This window comes from Dryas octopetala, chromosome 7 (assembly GCF_963921425.1).
Source record: "Dryas octopetala chromosome 7, drDryOcto1.1, whole genome shotgun sequence".
Classification (NCBI taxonomy): Eukaryota; Viridiplantae; Streptophyta; class Magnoliopsida; order Rosales; family Rosaceae; genus Dryas; species Dryas octopetala.
The window spans coordinates 19745875-19760651 of record NC_141372.1 but is presented as its reverse complement, the minus strand read 5'-3'; the positions used below and the strand labels follow the sequence as shown (position 1 = coordinate 19760651).

General features: G+C 36.8%; 3 protein-coding genes across 3 annotated transcripts; 1 reads left to right on the top strand and 2 right to left on the bottom strand.

Annotated features, from left to right (window-relative positions):
- The first annotated feature begins 2973 nt into the window (after window positions 1-2973).
- LOC147280343 (uncharacterized) lies at window positions 2974-4488 on the top strand. Its single transcript, XM_086250463.1, has 3 exons — window positions 2974-3313; window positions 3461-3601; window positions 3822-4488. Exons 1-3 carry the CDS (start codon window positions 3225-3227, stop codon window positions 4369-4371), a joined length of 780 nt encoding a protein of 259 aa, XP_086106589.1. The 5' UTR covers window positions 2974-3224; the 3' UTR covers window positions 4372-4488.
- A 945-nt stretch (window positions 4489-5433) lies between these two features.
- CLPP5 (nuclear encoded CLP protease 5) lies at window positions 5434-8802 on the bottom strand. Its single transcript, XM_086249787.1, has 9 exons — window positions 8535-8802; window positions 7864-7983; window positions 7650-7764; window positions 7476-7568; window positions 7168-7213; window positions 6995-7067; window positions 6424-6458; window positions 6245-6333; window positions 5434-5887 (listed from the first exon to the last, which is right to left on the bottom strand). Exons 1-9 carry the CDS (start codon window positions 8660-8662, stop codon window positions 5630-5632), a joined length of 957 nt encoding a protein of 318 aa, XP_086105913.1. The 5' UTR covers window positions 8663-8802; the 3' UTR covers window positions 5434-5629.
- Window positions 8803-9522: 720 nt separating this feature from the next.
- LOC147280341 (HIT zinc finger and PAPA-1-like domain-containing protein) lies at window positions 9523-13682 on the bottom strand. Its single transcript, XM_086249786.1, has 7 exons — window positions 13162-13682; window positions 11564-12339; window positions 10574-11213; window positions 10382-10482; window positions 10198-10287; window positions 9951-10078; window positions 9523-9864 (listed from the first exon to the last, which is right to left on the bottom strand). The coding sequence occupies exons 2-7, from the start codon at window positions 12230-12232 to the stop codon at window positions 9720-9722; spliced, it is 1773 nt and encodes a 590-aa protein (XP_086105912.1). The 5' UTR covers window positions 12233-12339; window positions 13162-13682; the 3' UTR covers window positions 9523-9719.
- Window positions 13683-14777: the final 1095 nt, after the last annotated feature.

Sequence of the window (14777 nt, the reverse complement as noted above, 5' to 3'; positions counted from 1 at the left end):
TCCAAAACCAAATTCAATTAGGTAGCTAAAGCTTGTTTACACTAAGGAACATAATATGAGGCCTATTTATATATATATATATATATATATATATATCTGACTTTGTAATAATTAGTTGCAAATAATAAGAACATATAGTTGTTGTCACGTCCATATTCTACATTAGTTGACATCTAGACATGGTCTTACACCTACTAGCTAGGTAGTTTCCATGCCTCCATGAATTAATTAATTTATCATTTCCAATGAAATATATATTTGAGTTTGAATTTTCCTCCTTACTATTATACTGCCCACTAGGACTAATTTTATATGATATATATATATATATTATTGTGGAAGATTTATAACCATTTAAGAATAAGGAAATGTTTATCTCTGGTAGTGGAATATGCCTCATTTATTATAAATTTATATTGGATTCAGATCATCCATTCAGGGGCAGCGGACTTATTGCAAAAGCATAACATACTGTTAGTCTTGTTTGGAGTTTTCAATTTGTTATTATTATTTTAAAAAAATATATTTTATTTAAGAAAATTAAATAGAGTTACAATCAAATTGAAGCTGCTATTGAAGCCATACAAGAGCTTCCCCCACCCAACTAATAAGATTTACACAATGTAAAACAAAACATGGTAATATCATGTGTCATCCATTATAATTATACACATAACTACATCAAATCTCAAACAATTGAATTCAAAATTCTCTTAGCCTCATCCAAAAGGTGCTCGTTAGGAGCTAAATCCTCCTCCATCTTTTGAAATTGAATGAACTCAAAGAGAATAGAAAAAAACACAGCACTCAAGACAAACCGGATCCTGTGCAAAAACATCAATCTCTACTTGTTGAGAGAAAGCAATACGGATAAAGATAGAAGACTATAATCACCACAACTTCTCCGTGTGAATATTGTTCTTGACAAAAAGTCAGAAAAAAACCCTAAATAAACTTTTTTTTAAGAATAAAAAAGAGGACTCAACAAAATAAAACTAAAACTAACCCTCCTCAATCAAGTTTTAATTTTTTTTTTTTGTTTGTTTTATCAATAAAACATTAATGTTGTTATTGGCTAAGACAAGAGGTGGAATTGGGTGCAAAACAATCACTTCAATAGATCTATTTGGTCATGACTGTCTCATGTTATGATATTTCAATCTCAATTCCACTAACGAAAGTAATTGCTATAGTGAGGGGTGGATTACAAGAAGCTTCTAGTAATGAGTTTATGCAATACAGCTTATAATATAAGAATGCTACTTGCTGGCCGGTGGTCACGATGATGAATGAGCTTGGACTCGATCATGCGTGCAAGATTTGTCTCAATCATGAGTCGGTCATGTGGACTTGAGGTGATATTTCAATCCTCCTACTTATTTCCGAAACTATTTTCTATTTTCTCGGATAAAAAAGAAGTTGGAAATTTTAAACTAAATCACTTTGTTTTTTCTCTTATGGATAAACGAAATTATCTGTTTTTTATGTTGTCTACTTGTTTGATTTTAATTCCCAATGACGCCTACAAAAGGAATCTTCTAAGAATCTAATTGTTGCAAGAGGAACATAAGCTTGGTAGGTGGGCCTAACTCAAGGCAACTACATGCTGTGGTTCTCAGAACCTAATGGTACTCTTGACGTGGGAATGTGGGATGGCTTACCAGGTCGAAATTATGAATGATTCCCATCCTAACTTGCACCATTTTTAATTGGTTGAAAGTTTTCATATATATATATATATATATAATTCTTCTCTAGAAAAATGTTTGCATTTTATAAAATTTACAAATGTGAACTATCCAGTTGTTATTCCGTAGTCATTTACTAGATCCTAACGACCAAACTTGCTACAACACCTGTCGATCAAAATTTGCGGCTGTCTACCGAATGATGACCGAATAGTTCACATCCACAAATTTTGTAAAATACGAAAATCCTCTCTAGAGAAAATCTTATATATATATATATGTATATATATATACACAGTTTTGGATAAGCAGCTAGAATGTGTGGCTGAGCAGTTCAAACTTGAAAGCTTCAAATTTAATTTGGCCTTCATTGGCTGCTTCTCAAATTAAGAAATGAAGTCTGATGTGTGACAAGTAGCTACCATTTTCCATAACATAAGCGCACAGGAGTAGGAATGAGGACACCTGGGTCCTGCTTGTTTACAGTAAAAAAGGAAACCCTGTGATCTCATATTCTCATTTCTACTTTAATCTCTGAAATGAACACTGAGGTAAAATGTGCCATGTCACCCCCCAAATTCAGTAAATTAAGCAGAGGGTAAATCTATCTTGCCTTAAAGTTCCACATCTGTCTTTGCACTAAATTTGGTTTGGTCTGGTCGTGGGGTTCTGGCTTGTCCTATCATTCACATGGGAAACCGCAGATATATAGTGTATTAAAATAGTGCAGGGCTGAGAGAGTTTTAAAGATGTGAGCCTGTGAGGTAACATAAATACAAAAGATATATGTAGTACAAATATTCAACATAAGTAGAATTAAATATATTTATTATATGTAGTGGTTTGAGACAGTACTTGTCCATTTTATTTGCCCTGTATATGATCATATATTATATATATATATATATATATCTGTCTTTGAGCTTCAATAGCTAACCTGGAATTGGACATGGGGGTATTCCTTTAATAACTTAAACTTTTGGGTTTTGGACATTTGATATTGGATATTCACTACTGCTTGTTACATATATATATATATATATATATACCAAATCCATTGATTGTATGGAGCATTAAAAGGTGTATATGGGGGGCCAACATGTTTTGTCCATGGAAATATCAAAAGTCCCTTGCATGGTTCTAAACTTCTAATGGGGTGGGCTATAATATTGGATGGTGGGGGTGGGGCTAACCTACCTAGGGGGGAAGGTGGTGAATGGTGATATGTGCATATACTTCATAGCTTTATATTAAATGAGTGAAAAGAAAAGAGAGAAAGCAACTTGGGGTTTGTCATCTCTAGCTTATCCTTCTGCTTTCCTTTCTCTCTCTCTCTCTCTCTCTCTCTCTCTCTCTCTCTCTCTCCCTCTTAATCAATTACAGTTCTGATCTTGATCCATTTCTTTACACTTATTGCTTATGCAACTTCTCCCCAGGAAAAAGAAAAAATCTTTCTAGTATTACTCAACCCTTTCATCTCAGAGTACAGAAAGAAGATAGAAGACCAAGGAGGAAGCAGAAGTAGAACAAGTCCACATGGATGGAAATGGAACCCAGCTTTCTCCGGTACCGGACTCAGAAGTTTCAAAAGAACTCAGGCCAGAGAGTCAGGCATCCAAAAGAAGGTAGGCCAACTTTTTTATATGTATAACTTGATTTGGAGGGTACGTTTTTTATACACCTGCAGTGATTTTTTCAGACTGCAGTTTGATCTCTAGGGTTTTAAATTCACTTGAAACTTGCATATAACTATTTTTAAGGTACTATTACAGGAAGGTGGCTAATCAGAAGACTGTTGTGACAGTGAAGATAGCAGCAAATGTGGGGAAACTAAAGAATGAAGGGCCCCCTTCTGATCTTTGGTCATGGAGGAAGTATGGTCAAAAACCTATAAAGGGATCTCCTTATCCAAGGTTTATTTTTCTTTTGCTCATAAATAATAATTGGCCTCTTTTAATTAACATCTTAATGAAATATTTGAAGTCCCAAAGGGACTCATGTTGTCATCTCTGATCCATATCATTGAATTGGCAAGGTTGGAGTGGGTTTCTGTTATGCCAAATACTTTCACAAAAAAGATTCACAAGGATTCTGTTTTCTTGACAGTAGTACTTAATGATGATATATATGCAGGGGGTACTATAGGTGCAGTACATCAAAGGGTTGTTCTGCCAAAAAACAAGTGGAGAGAAGCAAAACTGATGCTTCAGTGCTCATCATCACCTACACTTCTAGCCATAACCATCCAGATCCTGATGTCTGCACCAATAACCTTATCCAATCACCAAAAGAACCCCAAATGCAACCCACTGAGGATCATGTCCCTGCAGAACCAAAGCAGGAACAGCAAGAGCAAGATCAAGAACAAGAACAAGGGAAAGAAGACCATCCTAGAATGGCAAGTGATGAAGATGCAGGTGATCATGATCATTTCCACTACATTCAGTCCCCAATTAGATGTTCCCAAGACATTATGATTGACCAAGAAGAAGACCATGACAATCTTGGGTTCCTCTTGGATGAAGAGCCCCTCTCTTATTCTCAGCTCATGAGCTTCTCAACACCCAAATCAGAAGAAAATGATGTCTTTGATGAGCTTGAAGAATTGCCCACATCTTCATCTTTCCCAAGCTTCATGAGGAGCAATGTTTCCCTTGAAAGGATTCCTCCTGTCCCTTCTTGATCCAAGTGTTTAGTGTTTTAGTGTTTGCAGCCTTAGAACAATGTACCTAGCTAAATTGTTAATATATGTCATGTTCATGCCCACTACCGGCGGTGGTTCCTAGTCGGCATCTTTTAGAATATTTCTATTTTGGGTTCACAAAATGAGAAAGTTGCTTCACTTTGTCAAGACTCATGGGCAAAAAGTTAATGGGGAGTTGGGTGGATGTCATCTTTAAATCACTGCTTCAACACTAACACAGAGAGAGAGAGAGAGAGAGAGAGAGAGAGGTTATTATAAGTAAATTAAAGATGGCACGAGGTCCACGAGTGCTCAAACATCTTTGTTGAGATGAGGTGTTTCTTTTTCTTGAGTGGTTTGGTTTGGTGGAAGAGACGTCCTGCTTTTGGTTGTGTGATCGACAGAAGCTAGCTCTTTTTAAATGTTAATAGGTGGGTGGTTGATTTGGTGGGGAGAGTAAGTTGTTTGTTTCTTTGTCATTTTGCTTCTTTTTCTTTTTGTAAAAATAGGATCAGGTTCGGGAATCTAGAAACTACAATTCTATGTTACATTTGTTCTTTGGTGTTTTCCGTTACAGATTCCCTGTACAAAAGGCCAAACATGAAACTAACAAGTCCCCATACCGTATAGTATAGGACTATAGGACTATAGGACTCAAAAATCATACATAGTCGTCAAATCTCCGGGACCATGTATCTATCTGAGGCACGTAACGTGCACGTCACATAGATTTGAAGATGCCAAGCATCAAGTGGTAGGAACCAGTAATAGACTGGAGTTTAATCACAGCTTTAATATCATTTTCATTAGCACACAAATTTAACAACATAATTAGCCAAAAAAAGAAGTTAATCACCACAGTTATTAAAGTAGCTTTATCCCAAAAAAAAAAAAAAAAGTGGCTTTATCCAAATCGAATGTGAAGACTGTGAACTTGTGACGGAGGGCATGTGAGAAAGACGTATTGATTCACAAAGAATGACTATGAAGAACCAGCATGCCAATCACCACAGCAGTTGTCATCACTATCATCATAACTGAAGTGAATGCTCAAAGAACAAGAGAAAAGAAACAGAATTTTCTATTTTTTCAAAATTCAATCATTATTCGTTCAGAGGGAATCAACGGCAAAACTAATATTTCTTTTTGCAGACAGACGGATATCAACATCATTCAGCATTCAAAAGTTACTCCGTAAATATCATTCTCCTTCTCGTACAACTCTACAACATTGCCAACTTGCAGCACCCGGAGAAGTTCAGGCAGCAGATTCAGCTTTACTGTCCGCAACAGTTTGCTCAGCAGATTCATCTTTACTCTCAGGCGGGGGTGGCAAAGGTTGGAGAGCTTTGAGAGGATTCATTATCACTCCATCTATGAGCCCATACTCTTTGGCTTCCTTCGCACTCATGAAGAAATCACGATCCGTGTCTTGATTGATTTTTGCAAGACTTTGACCAGTGTGGTAAGAAAGATAACCGTTTAAGTTTGCCTTATGATGCAGCATTTCATTTGCCTGTACAGCATGCCAACAATTTAGAGATTTTTTTTCCCTTGATTAGTAAAAACTATTTAGAGATGTGTTCTAGGAAATAAATGGAAAACTTGTACAATAATTAAATCCGTCTAGTCCAAATCCAAGCATATTATGCCACAATTATGGTGGGTTAAAAATTTACAAGCATCAAGAGTTTTAGATATAATATTCAAAGCCTTGACTACCAAAATAGACAGGTATAATAGGCCAGCCATAAAAGTTTAAGCAAGATGTGATTGTTAAGTAACATGAGGTCCAACTATATACAGAGATATTTCTCTATGGCTTTTGGCCGACATGGATAGAGGGTTCAAAAATGGAAAACAAATAACATACCTGAATATCTATGTCAGTTTGCCCACCTTGAGCTCCACCAAGAGGCTGATGGATCATTATCCTCGAATTTGGCAAGCTGTACCTTTTTCCTTCAGTGAAGTAATGCAAACATATTTAGTAAACTTAAGGATACATAAACCATAAACTATACAAGTCACAGGTCCACAGGAATTGCTTACCTTTGGTACCAGCACTGAGCAGGAAAGCCCCCATACTGTTTATGGAAAAGCAAATATATATATCAATTAATGGTGAGTGGTGATAAACATTGTTTTGGATGCCAACATTAACAAAAAGTAAGAATTATTGCCATCAACAAACACCTCTTTCAGATTCTAAATATATAGCCATTCAGTAATACAATATTAACAAATTACAGTCTTACAAGTAGCAAATGAAATCTTTCACAAAATAAGTAACACTTCAAGCTTAAATTTGCCTCAGTCTCATGCAGCCACAAGAATAATGAAAATATCACCCTTAAAATTTAATGAAAAATGGGAGAAAAACCCAATGTAAGAATAGAAATTTCAGCTGTCCCACACACAAAGATAAGAAAAAGAGGGAAAGAAAACAAAAGTTTAAGTAAATCAAGTCAAAAGTATCTGGGAGGCAGGAAAAGATATACGCTTCGAATAAATTTGCATTACCAACACTGGTACCTTATATCTATGCAAGTTAACACCAAACACATACAGACACACACTTGGAAGACCCATTAATAGTAACAAGAGAAGAGAAGGAATGTACCTAGCTGCTAGTCCAACACATACAGTGGAGACATCAGGTCGGATATGCCTCATAGTGTCAAAGATAGCCATACCTAAGCAGATAAAAAGCAAGTCAGTCAAGTAATCAGCAACAACTGCCCTATGAACAAAAATTGCAAAAATAGCAAGGCAGTTTCCTAGGATAGATTATACCAGCAGTAACAGATCCTCCTGGTGAATTTACATACATGATAATATCCTGTTAAGAAATCAGAAGACACACAAACTGATCAATTTATTGCACAATGGTCTTTACCTTACCAAAAATCATTGCAAGATGCATGCATGAGAGAGAGAGAGAGAGAGAGACAGAGAGAGAGAGAGAGAGAGAGAGAGAGAGAGAGAGAGAGAGACAGAGAGAGAGAGAGAGAGACAGAGAGAGCGACAGACAGAGCGACAGACAGACAGACAGACAGAGACTGGAAACCAGGAACAAAAATAAAATAGTATAAAAACAACACCTTCTTAGGATCAACAGCATCAAGGTAAAGAAGTTGAGCAACAATTATATTTGCCATGTCATCATCAACAGCTCCTCCACAACGTATTATCCTCTGAGAGTCAAAATGACAACAAAACCATGAGTTAAAAGATAGTAACTAGGAGTTCAGAACTCACCTAAGCTACCACCTTACATGCTGGAAAAGCTGACTAATAACACTTTGAAAGCGTTCTTGCACCATTGGGGGTGGCCCCTGTCCCTGTGCATATGCAGGAAAGTATGGCGAAGATGGAACTTGCAAATCATCCCTAAAACATCATATTCAAACTGACATAAGTAAAATAAATGAACTTGAACTTATCCAAGATAAAACTAATCATGCAGGCATGAATCAAATCTAAACCCACCTTATGGACCAAATTCCTGGACGAGAACTCCTATCTGGTGCCCAAAATTCACCAGAGTAGACAGCTTTCACTGGAGAACTCGGGAGGTTTTTGCCATTCCCAGCTAACTTTTTCAATTTCCTGCAAAACATCAAAACCTTAATGTTCTATCTGACACCAATAAAATGAAAAGAAAGCCAAAATCTTTCCTTTATGTTGTGGTAACATTTGCTAAATTTTCATGAATACAGTAGATATACAAAATGTACAGAATTGGGTAAGGAGAAAAGTTTCGAAATTTTTTAATCCCAGATGTTTGGAAACTCTAAGCATGACCTCCTAATTGAGCTCAAGCTGAAGAAGTTCCCCAAACTTTTAGATAAACATTACGACACCGAAGACCATACATACAAATAGAACTCATAGTATCACTTTCATTATCCCCATCAGTTTTGTCAGCAATTAATCGGAAGTTTGAGTTTGCAGTAATTTTTTCGGATTATGAAGTCTGAAATTTCTTATCTTGGCCAATCAAAATAGCTCTATTAAGATTAGAAATGTGAGATGCACTAAATAATGAAGATAAAAAATTCAAAATTAGAAATGAATTCATATTCTCGGAAACCAAACATCGAAAAAAGAAAAGTTAAAAAGAAAACATAGAGATTGAGGTTGAGGTTGTTAGAAAGTACCTGGAAGAAAAGCGTTGGAAGGGGATAGAGAGGGTCTGTGGTTGGAGAGAAGAGCTAGGGTTTGGGGCGAAGAGGAGGGAGTTGAATCTGAGAGACGAGGCCGAAGTGGAAACGCACGTCTGCGCCATTGTTGTTTGGTTTACGTTTTGAAATTAAAATCGTTGGCGGCTTATCTGCGAAATAAAGCTCACGGCTCACGACGGCAGAGTGTGCAGAGTGGAGTGTTGGAGCAAGCAACACCTTACCACCTTAATTTCCAGTCTAATATCTTCCACCGCAAATCACATTTCCATTGCCCTCAATCCGGATTGGGCCTTTCTGTCCAGTAAAGCCTAAAGCCCATGGCCCAATAAAAGGTAGCCCAATACTGTTCCATCTATTGTTTACCACGAATAAAAAATTCATAGATTTCATTAAAAGTGGTAATTTTGATGGTTTGGATGTATTTTGTTCATATAACGGTTATGAGAATTTCAGCCATTTTTTTTAAGATTTTGATGAATTTAATGAAAGCCAATAAGAATTCATAAAATTTATGAAATCTACACTCCTTTAAAATCTCAAATTTGAAAATTAAAAAGCGACATGCGATAAAGTTAAGATGAAACAACTCAAGGCTTCGATACAATTTGAAAACGAGAAATTTCTTTGGGGAAAACCCCCTAGTTTTTAGGTTTACACATTTATTGTACTAATCATCATTACCACTTTGTATTACCTCGTTTGAGTAATTGTATACTATTTTGTTAACTGATATTTAATTGTTCATGAACTGATTATATTACATTAGTTTTAGGTTGAGAGTTTTAAACTAACAAATTAGGCTTTGAGAGCTGCAGTTATTTTTTATGTTTTTTTGGAAATGTTAAAAGGTCTGAAGTCTGATATACTTTTGTTTTTTTGGCAGTTTGTTACTAGTGTAAATGTGGAGAAAAAAAATTATAAAAATGAAGTTGGGTCAAGAATAAGATAGCACATAAACACACTCTTAAAAACAATATTAATCAATTAAATGATATTGTGAGGTTTAAATGGTGATATTTGATTTCATTTATTGAGAAACTCTATCATGAGAAGAATATAATAGAAGAGAAGAATAAGTATTTTACAAGTGACACATATTTAACTTATTTCGCATTTTCAAAAGTTTGCAGGGGAGATGTCCCTTCTATGTCCCGCCCCTGATTAGCACGTAGTTTCTGTTAGCCTCTCTTTCTGGATTGCCTTGTAGCACTGAAGACTGCAAAGAGGAAGCTTTGACTTAGAATCCCTATACTTGTATGGGTTGGTACATGATGGACCCGCACAATTCTCACGCCGAGGAGGATAGCTGAATTCCCATAGCACAAGATGTTAAGACCGACCCTCAGCAAAGCAGCATAAATCTCAAGTATAATGTGCAAGAAAATGGATTACCTGCAGGGTTTACAGTTGAATAAAGTGGGGAGACCCATATCATTGGAAAATGTCACTACAGTCCCCTCTGGGCCCGTCACATATCTGATGGTGTTTGATGGAAGCATCAAAGCGTTAGCGGCCCTCTCCTGCATCATAAAGTACCGTGAGTGAAAAGATTGAACTGCTAGAGCACTTTACAGACGGTCAAACGAACAGAGGCGAGTGAGGAAGGGAGGGAAGGAGATCAACTTATAGTTTTCAAAACCTGTTGCAATTCTTCTTGGCGTTTCTTTATTTTGTCTTCTCGCTTCTTCCTGCTGGAATCTTGACCAAGTATTTTTCTAATAGCCTCAGCCTACATAATTCAACCAAAAAAGCTGGTTGCACTCCTAGAGCCCTGAAGTAATTAAGAAACAATGATGAACAATAAAAAGCAAGATAGAACATACCTCGGATTCCCTAGCAGCCTTCTCAACTTGCATTCTTCGTCTCTGAGCAGCCTCAGCTTTCTTCAGTTGCTGCTCCACATCTGTAAGTTTCTCCTTTTGCTCTGTGGTCAACCACAACAATAATGGAAATATTACAATTAACTATATAACAAAAGAATTTGTAGTGTATGAAATTATGGCAGAAAAGCTCACTTCTAGGTGGTGCAGGTGGTAATCCATTTGGAAACTCAATTAAGCTTGCACCAGGGGAAGAAGAAGCATCTTTGCTTGACTGAAGGGCCCGTTGACGTGTTGTGAGAGTCATTTCCCTCTTACCATCCATCAAAGAATCAACAGCTTCCTTCTTTTGTTTCTTTTTACCTTCAAGCTCACCATCAGATAATGAATCTTCTTCTTCCTCATAATCAGTGTCTCCAGATACTCTATCTGTTCTTGACTTCCTCTTAAGGTCTTTGCCCAACCTTGATGCACCGGCATTATCAATATTAGAAACTGCAGAAAGTTTTTTATGTTTCTTGCTTGTCTCTTCATCATCTTCTCTATACCCTGCAGTAACCTTCGATGTTTTGAGTTTCTCCAGATACCGAATCTCATCATCCTCCTCATCATCTCCAAATTCTCCATCAAGAACACGCCTCTTAGGTACTCTCTTGCTCTTACGAACTGGTTCGGACTTGTCACCTTCCTTTCCAGAGTTGTTTTTTCCAGATATCCTGCCCATCGAAGAACGGTCCCTCCCAAGACTAAAACCACTTCTTGAGAAATCCGTCCACGGAATTCCTTTTAAGCCACTCTTCTTATCTGAAGGGGAATGATTATCATCTGAATTTGCCTGCCACAAAGATATTTGTTTAATGAAAAGATCACAACAGAGGAATGATAATAAATGCAATTATTATGTTCATATGCAGACATTAATGCAAAAGATTATTTACCATACACTTAAGATTCTAAATTTCCATTTATCCAATTAAAAAGACCCACGTGGTGACAACTAGATATTCCGATGTGGGTTAAACCAACAAAACTAAAAAAAATATCAACCAAATCTGACATTGCATAGGTATAAATATCTCAAATAAGATGATAAAAGAGCAAAAATAAAAATAAAAATCCTCTCGGTATAATGTGGAGCGACAGTGATTCCCTGACCTAAGCTAAGGAAGAGCAATAATTTATTACCAGATTATTTTGCTTCTGCCGTGGTCTAGAGACATCTGACAATCGAGAAGTCTTTGTAGAAGACCCACCCTCTGTCGTACCATTGAAAGCAGAGTTGGCCTGAATTGTACGTGTGACACCACCAACCTTGAGTTTAACCATTTTAACCTTGTTCTCATTTCCAAACCCATCTAATCCTGACAGCCTAGTACTTGGACTTTCATCACTCCTTCCATTAAATCCATCTGCATTTCTTGACTCTGATATAAAACCATCAGTCACTATGCTTGTGTTTTTCCAATTAGCAGGGGCAAGGACACCTTCGCTAGAACGTTTGTTATTGATCCCATTTCGTCCTGGCTCATTATTGTAATACAAATCAAATCCTACATCCTTTCCGTCCTTATTGTGAGGTTTTTCACTGGTACCTCCAGCAGGAAAATCCCTGGCCACACAGTCATTAAGACTCAATTCTTTTCTCTTAGAATTGGCATCACAACCTGCATTCTCATCACTAGAGACCTTGCTCAGGTCGTCCGACGGTGTAGTTGATGACAAAGATGACTGGTCATGGAGTTCAGAGTATGGCTGTGAATCAGGCCGAGGTCGACGAAAAGTTTGACTTCTCTTCTTTCTTACAGCATTGCTGATACTGTCAAATCTGTGACTATTGTTGCTAAACTCTTCCATGAGGGAAATTTTGTTACAGCCCAGTTCTTGTGATGCCACAACTTATCAAAAAATAAATGAGAGAAAAAAAAACACACCAACGAAGTACTCCAGCAATGCCAAAAATCCTATTAAAAGAGGAAACATAAATAACTATACGGATAATTACAAATAAGCAAATGATATGCTGTTATTTTCAGTAGCATTGGAGTGACGGAGCATAGGAGAAGTATTAAGCATTCATAACATGACACCCACAAGAACAAGCAGAAAAAGTCTAACTATGAAGAGCCCAATTTGAAATGAGAGAAAAAAGACTAGGGTTTTTGGGGTGGGAGGAGGAGGTTAACAAAAACCTGTGGGCAATAACACAAATTGGTATTGATAGCTGATCAATGTATAAGGAGATTAGGTAAAAACCCAGAATCCCATAAAACAGTACCGTAATAGCTAACAGATAACATACGAAAACTAAAACAATCAGATAGATTACATCCAAATAAAATAGCACGGGAATTACAAAACCTACAACCACAAGAAAGAAACCAAAATGGAATATAGCTAAAACTCAACAAATCCATATATGATAATTGCGCACCCAGGACCAAATTAAATCAGAAACTTCCATTGAGTGATGAGAACAAAAACCCCAAAGCAACTAACTTTTCACCAAAAGTATCAGAATTTAGAAGCAATCGAAAAAAGTTGAGATAAAATCAAAGCAACCCCAAAATTACATACATCAAAACCTAATACAAGGTACGAATATAGAATATAATCCCAGGGATCAACACAAGCACAATGACACACTCATCATTCATCAGAAACAAAGAGAAAATGAGAAACAAAGAGAAATTGAGAAACAAAGAGAAATTGAGAAACAAAGAAATACCCAAATAAGCAAACATCATAAGATCAACGAAATCTCAAGCAAAAGAGCGATCCATTACCTTATGAATCGAAGAAAATTCAGGCACCAAGAGTCGCCGTAGTGAAAGGAAACGAAGAAAGGAAGCAAACCCCGAGAGGAAGAAAAGCAGAGAGAATAGAAAGAGAGGCAGAGAGAGAGAAGAACAGAGAAAGAGAATAGGGATGGTGAGCAAAAAGAATATGGCGGTGTCTGGTTTGGATAGAGACAGGTAAAATTAGGGTTAGGGAGAGAGATAGAGATAGAGTCGGAGTTGAAGTTTTTAGGGTAATGTGAGAGAGAGAAAGGAGGTGGTGGTGGTAAAGGAGAGGTGGAGAGGCTAATAATCTTCGTGTTCACCATTTTGCTAATTCCACACCAAAGACGACCCAAAGCCCAAGTTCCCCGAGAGACCCCAAAGCCAAGCCCCTGTGGTTTTTATTTTGTTTACATTGGTCTTTGTTGTTTCTTTGTCGATCGGTCACCCAACTCGTTCAACTCACTCAGTAACAACAACTCAATCCTCTCTCTCTCTCTCTCTCCCTCTCTATCTCTCTCCCTCTATCTCTCTCTCTCTTTCTTTGCCTTACCTTTTATTTCCCTCCTCTTCTACACACACACACGGTTATACACTGCAAGTGTAGGCGCAGGTTACGATACTACGCACCATAGGCGTATGCTAGTCACTACCTCTCTTTTATATTATTCCACGTGGACTGGCGCGTGTCAGGATTTTAGTAGTGGGTCAATTATTCAATTTTGTGTTTTCCTTTTCGCTTATTACAGATCAATTATTTGCTGCATGGATTATCTTTTTCAACCCATCAATTACATTTGCTATTTTTTTCTATTATAAAAATGGTTTGTTTATTTAATAAAAAAAATATAATTAACATATTTTTTAATTAATTGATTTTTGTAGTCTTTAAATAGTGATATAAAAATGAACAATTAAAATTATAAAACTATACTACAAAATAAAAATCAAATAAAAAAGTAGCTTAAAAAGTATGTCCAAACCGTCAATTACGTTTGATTTTTGTTCATGTATTGATACCAAGGGTTTAAATTTCGAAGTTTTCGGCGAAATTTCGCCGAAAATTTCGTTTTTTAGGGGTTCCGAAATTTTAACACGGATTCGACTAAATTTCGAAAAATTTCGCCGAAATTTCGCTAAATAGAAGCCAGTGAAGGACTGAGCCACTGAGGAAGGAAGCAGAGATCAGAGGAAGAGAGGGGAGAAAGAGGCGAGCTGGCCTCGTCGCCGGCCGTCGCCGAAGACAGTAGATCGAAGAGAGAGAAGAGATCGGCGTGGGTCTGGTGGTTGGGCATGCAGTGGGAAAGAAGAAGGAGAATGGGTATGGTGGCTGGGCGCAGTGGGAAAGAAGAAAAGAAGGAAAAGGTGAAGTTACGGGAAGAAAGAAGAAAAGAAGGAAAGGAAGGAAAGGAAGGAAAAAGAAAAGAAAAGAAAGAAAAAGGAAAAGAAAAGAAAAAGAAAAGAAAAGAAAGAAAAGGAAAAGAAAAGAAAAGAAAAGAAAGAGAGAAAAGAAAAAGAAAAGAAAGAAAAAAAAAAAAAGGAAAAAAAAAGTTTAGAATTGGTTGAGGACTTGAGATTTGGGGTCTTTGTGTAATTAGAAAGAAAAAAAAAATTTGGGATTT

Excerpts from the sequence above, each read along its gene's own strand:
- LOC147280343 (XM_086250463.1), top strand. The coding sequence starts at position 3,225 with ATGGATGGAAATGGAACCCAGCTTTCTCCGGTACCGGACTCAGAAGTT. Across the intron at positions 3,314-3,460 it reads AGTCAGGCATCCAAAAGAAG|GAAGGTGGCTAATCAGAAGA; the intron begins GTAGGCCAACTT and ends GTACTATTACAG. Across the intron at positions 3,602-3,821 it reads AAGGGATCTCCTTATCCAAG|GGGGTACTATAGGTGCAGTA; the intron begins GTTTATTTTTCT and ends ATATATATGCAG.
- LOC147280341 (XM_086249786.1), bottom strand. The coding sequence starts at position 12,232 with ATGGAAGAGTTTAGCAACAATAGTCACAGATTTGACAGTATCAGCAAT. Across the intron at positions 10,288-10,381 it reads AGGCTGCTAGGGAATCCGAG|GCTGAGGCTATTAGAAAAAT; the intron begins GTATGTTCTATC and ends TGAATTATGTAG. Across the intron at positions 10,079-10,197 it reads GCCAAGAAGAATTGCAACAG|GAGAGGGCCGCTAACGCTTT; the intron begins GTTTTGAAAACT and ends TTTATGATGCAG.
- CLPP5 (XM_086249787.1), bottom strand. The coding sequence starts at position 8,662 with ATGGCGCAGACGTGCGTTTCCACTTCGGCCTCGTCTCTCAGATTCAAC. Across the intron at positions 7,569-7,649 it reads TTAGTCAGCTTTTCCAGCAT|AGGATAATACGTTGTGGAGG; the intron begins GTAAGGTGGTAG and ends TTTGACTCTCAG. Across the intron at positions 6,459-6,994 it reads TGTGTTGGACTAGCAGCTAG|TATGGGGGCTTTCCTGCTCA; the intron begins GTACATTCCTTC and ends TTCCATAAACAG.